This window comes from Schistosoma mansoni, chromosome 1 (assembly GCF_000237925.1).
Source record: "Schistosoma mansoni strain Puerto Rico chromosome 1, complete genome".
Classification (NCBI taxonomy): domain Eukaryota; kingdom Metazoa; phylum Platyhelminthes; class Trematoda; order Strigeidida; family Schistosomatidae; genus Schistosoma; species Schistosoma mansoni.
Window position 1 is genome coordinate 31,261,182 of NC_031495.1, and position 5,489 is coordinate 31,266,670.

Sequence of the window (5,489 nt, forward strand, 5' to 3'; positions counted from 1 at the left end):
ATAAACCCAACCATTAACACTCCAAGACATCTGCATGAATGCAACGTCTTTTACTTTTATTGATTTCATCTATTTAACGACCCTACTTGAGTAGCATACTGTAAGCAAACTAACATTGTAACTTATAGATCACGCCTGTAAAAATGGTGTGTACCTGACCTGGCAGAAACACTTTACACTATGTATTTTATTACATTGAATAGCAACTGCGTGAATCTCTTACAACAGTTAAGTTCCTTCATGGAAGTGAAGTCGAAATCACCATGGGAAAACTATTTTGCTAAATTTACCGTGTCGAAGTTTTTACATGTTGCTTGGTGGTATAAGTATTTAACAGAAACCAGATAGTATACAATTAAGTAGACCATAATAGAGAATCTACAGTGTTTACCTTGAGTCCTGATGCTATGATCGCCCGCATATATATTAGAGCATAAACAAAGTCCTTGTTTTTCAGTTGTCAATATGATGCGTAAAATTGTAACAACGGAACGTAAGGAACAAATGACATTTTTCTTATCGTTCTGGCAATACAAGATGCCCTTAACAAATTATTTAACGGATAATGAACAAGCATTAAATACGACGCACCTAATACCAGACTACTCATTGCTTGAGGACTCCTTTGACTTAATACTCAATACTTTGTGCATCCAGACAGTGACATCTCACCTCATCATTTGTGTTATTAAAAAAGGTATTGAATCCCGTACAACATATCCACTTCAAATTTAAGCATATCGATTAGGTTTGTGGCAACTCAGCCTCATGAATAACTTCCCAGTAACGTGACGGGCATTCAGAAGAGTACATTTGAGGTACTGAACGATACTTTTTCAAAGGGTGCAGCCAATCGACAAAACCCGACTATCATAACAGGAAAAATATTCCGCTCAAAGAAAAAGTGCTGGTCAATTTGTTCCGGAGACAGGCAATCAACAGTTACCAATAGCGAAAGTTCCTAACAAAAAGGTGCGCTCTTCAAGGTTGGCAATATAGAACAGAAGCAGTTAATTCACAAAGTAACAACTAAAGCACGGCCATTCAGTATGGCAATCGCCATAAAACTGTATCAAGCAAGAGGAGGATAAAACAGTTAATAAAAGACTAAGAAAGTTCAAGAAATTAAATATGATTCGGAATTTGCAAACAATATGTTATTAGTGATTCCAAGTTAAGTAGAAAAATAAACAAACATATCAAATTGTAGGAGAAAATTGAAGCAGCAATACATACAAAAGAAGAACAAGGTAATGGTCATAAGGAAAAAACATGGATGGACATAACATTATTAAGATGCATAGAGACCCCGCAAAACCCTTTAAGCTGTCTCGAATGTACAATGTTTGACAACTCTGTTGTCCGCAACATCATTCTAATTAAGAATCTTAAATCCAGTCAAACCAGAAGTCAGGTATGAAGGAGTTGGAGGATGTGTTTGAAAGATGGTCGATACGTCAATAAGTAAATGATCTAGGCTGGTAAGTTGTTATGGGGTGTGTGCAACACTCGTAACCCAATTGAGATTGGGTGCGGACGTTCGACTGAGTGCCTCCAATGAGATTATGTCCACTAAAACTATTGCGGTCAGCATCAATATCGAAAACGAACAGAACTACATATTTTGAAGATAATTTTACCTTTGTAAACCGTAAGTAGTCAGGCATATCACATTCTGCTATACTTCACCTTTTATATGTAAATGTTATGAGATTTGTGTAAACTTTGTAATAACAATATCTGTCCTAATCATACCGCACGTCATTCCTTAACTTATGGCGACGCACAAGGTTTATAAGATTTCTTTTTAATCATGAATCATCTCTGAAATGCTTTGATGATGGCTCAGAATCGTCATGGTAGTTACTTTATTCCGGAAAGCAGTTGAATAACGGATGTCAAAAGACCAAGCAAACGTATATATACAACTCATTCATCAAAATAATTCGAGTTACTAATACACAAGTATATGCTGTGGCGCTCAGAAATATCTAGACTGGATACTTCTACATTACTCCCACTGTTGTTTGAGTCAGTTTCAATCTATCAGAAATACTGTTTACTGTCGTTCCCGGGAATTTAAAATGGAGGGTTTGGACTTTAGTCGGAAACATATCATTGATAAGTAAGAATTCGGTCTAAATCGGGATTATTTTTAGCATTCCCTCTCGAAGAGGAATAACAGAGTGCAACTATAATGGGAAAGATTGTATTTTCATTAGAGGGATCAAGACAAATGTCATAACCACAAAACGTCACAGTGACAGTGATATTCGCATTCTGATAATACAACAGTCTGAAATTTCACAACTTACTCAACAGTTATCGAGGTTTAATTATGCCGAAATACTTATCCTCAATCAAATATCTTTGGATTTGTTGCCAATCTGCATTTGTTCTTTCAACCATCTTTCGTTGTTGGATATTTCAAACAATTGTCTAAGTAGTTTGCCTCAGGATATCGCTAACTTGACATCACTTACGTTGCTGAACGTTTCGAAAAATTATTTGGTGGATATCACTGCTATATGCGAGCTATCACACCTACAGTCACTTGATGTGACAGAAAATCAGTTAACGGAACTCCCACGGTCATTTTGGAAGCTTGGGGAGCTGAAGAATTTTGCTTGTTCATTCAACAAGATTGCCTGTCTTCCAGAGGAAATTGGGCGGTTAAAATTTCTCACAGCTTTACGTATAACGAATAACAGACTTTCGACTCTTCCTCGCTCTTTCTCAAATCTAACTGGTTTGCTGCTTCTACAACTTGACGGAAATGTTTTCGACCATATTCCTCTGCAAATTTTTAGTTGTATCTCTTTGTTAGAACTAAGTTTATCTCATAACATAATAGAGGGTAGTATTCCTGCTAAAATATGTTCACTGGTTAACTTACGTACTTTGAATTTAGGATACAATAGAGTCATCGCGTTTCCAGTAGAATTAGAACAACTAGCGTCTTTGGAGTACTTAGATGTTAGTGGTAATCCAGTAGAACCTACCACAATTTCTTTCGGAAAGCTTATTCGAATTCAGCAATTTTCTGCATCGAAATGTGGTTTATCAATTGTTCCGGACGATCTTAGTTTATGTTCAAATCTTGTTATTCTTGATCTTAGCGAAAACAGAATAGGGAAACTGGCCAACGAGAGTCTCAGTTTTCCTCAGTTAACTTCCTTGTGTCTAGCGCATAATATTATTTCCACTCTACCATTTTCAATATGCGGACTCAATAATCTGGTAGTTTTGGAGTTACAGTTTAACAAATTAAGTTCGCTTCCAGAGGATTTCGGGAGATTGTCATACACACTTCGCCAGTTAGATCTTGGTCATAACGAATATGAGGTTATTCCTATGTCCTTGTTCTGTGGCAGGAGCCGTTTGTCGTATTTGTGTTTGGACGCCAATCCTATTTCAGAAGTTCCAAATGAAATAAGCAACCTAAAGGAACTTATTCATTTATCTATATCATATTGCAGACGATTGGGGTCTTTGCCTGAAGGCTTGGGATTGTGTACGAATCTTTGTACACTTAAAGTTTCCAAAAACAAGTTGTCCTCTCTTCCAAAAACTCTATCTAAGTTGGAATCACTTAAGTATTTGGATCTCTCAGATAATGACTTCAACCATTTTCCGTTGGTTGTTTGCTCCATACCAAGACTTCGTGTGCTTCTTTATGATCAAACAGAAGGCAGACCACTGATACCTACGGAATGTCCTAATGGATGGTATAAGAGAAGCCTACTACTTTATCCTGAGATGAATGACTCATTTGATTCAGAATACGAAGATTATTCCGAGGAAAATGCAGGAACTGTTTCACTGGAAAATACTTTGTCAAAAACACCATCTATCAAAGGTTTGCCATCAATGATTGGAAATCTTAAACATCTGGTTCATTTATCCCTTCAATCAAATGGGTTGTATATGTTACCTGACGTATTTCATAATATGATGTTACGGCGACTAAATGTCAGTCATAATCGTCTACAATATCTCCCTCCAAATTTACACAGGTCCAAGTGTTTGACACATTTATACCTGCACAACAACAATATTGATCACCTGGATCAAAACATTCGAAACTTGAAGACTTTAAATATATTGACTCTTGACCAGAATCCACTGTTGTGTCCTCCAGTAGAAGTTGGTGCAGAAAGGGTCTTTCCCGTGTACTCTTACTTAAAGAACTACAAAACGTTTGATGGTAAGTACTGTAACTTCGTAAGCGAAGAGTTGTACAAGATTTGTGAGTGACTTTGAAAGCAGATTGACTATGCCAATTATCGTTATTCACCATAACTTTCATCATTCTTTATCTCTTCATTGTGATGTAACACACCATGACTCATCGTTCGTGTTATGATTCCAAACCACACAAAAATGGTATCACATGATTGTAAGCTGGATAAGTCTGTGGACGAAGAAAGCTAGGGTGACAATTCCCATCACAACAGCAGATACTGGAAGCTTGTATCGAGTAAATAAGTTTATGATGGCTGATTTACTCTTTATAGAGAAATATAATGGGTAAAACACCCTGGATAGCACTATATAGGATAAACTGTCAAACAACGTAAAAGCCTTTAGAAATAGTCAAGAACCTAGTTAGTAAACGCTTGGCGTTCATCTTTATATCATACCTACAGAAATTTAACATAGATGCTTTTTTATTTGCAACAACACTACTACTAATACTTTGATATTGAACTTGATAATTTCATCTTGTTGAGTTAATGTTGTGTGGCAACTTAAAACAATGTATACGTGTGCCAGATTCTGCGTTACTTGTGAATGATTATTCAGTAGAAACATTATATTTAATTTCGAAAACTCAGAGAGTAAAATAAGCGATAGTAGGTAAACGTTAGTGAAATATATCGTAACAAATTGCTTATGAAGATAATATATGTAGCTGAATCGAGGAATTCTATTCGTAAAATGCGGTTGTTATTAATTCCCAGGAGTTTTGCTTAATTTTTGAGTTCTATTGAAAATGAATCAAGCGATGGCCGTCCATGAACCAGAGTTGGAACATAAGCTGTTGTAGTGAACTGTGCTCCTTCAAAATGCCGTGATAGATTCCTGTACATGGCCTATCAATTGTAGAAATCAAACTGTTATCTTATATAAAACGATTGGTCCCTTTGGTAAGTTCCGATCATGCATTAATAGGACGAAAGTCGTCAAGATTATGAAATGTACTTGCGAAATACATTTCGAACAATCTGATCACACAAATACTTGTTAGGACATTTTATATGGAAAATAAAAGGTCAACTAGACAATTAAAAGGTAAGCGGAAGCAAAGAATAATAAAGAACACAAAAACAATTTGAAAAGCACTCTGAATAATAAGTCAGTAATACCAGTGTAGGTTAAGGGTAAGAACAAATTGTTTTTAAACACATAAAGGGGGTTTCAGATTTCCTACAGCCAAGGCTTTAATAAACCTTAGTATACGCCCTTGAAGGCTTGTGTACAAAATT

At 36.1% G+C, this 5,489-nt stretch overlaps 1 protein-coding gene across 1 annotated transcript in view; it reads left to right on the plus strand.

The window, feature by feature from the left end:
• Positions 1-2,084: 2,084 nt before the first annotated feature.
• The window catches only part of Smp_008450 (putative leucine-rich repeat-containing protein), a gene marked incomplete at both ends in the record, with an annotated part of 5,749 nt that continues 2,344 nt past the window's right edge, over positions 2,085-5,489 (plus strand). The window contains 2 exons of the mRNA XM_018794038.1: positions 2,085-2,125; positions 2,160-4,207. Of these exons, the coding sequence (XP_018648491.1) occupies positions 2,085-2,125; positions 2,160-4,207 (2,089 nt within the window). The remainder of the gene's footprint in view (positions 2,126-2,159; positions 4,208-5,489) is intronic.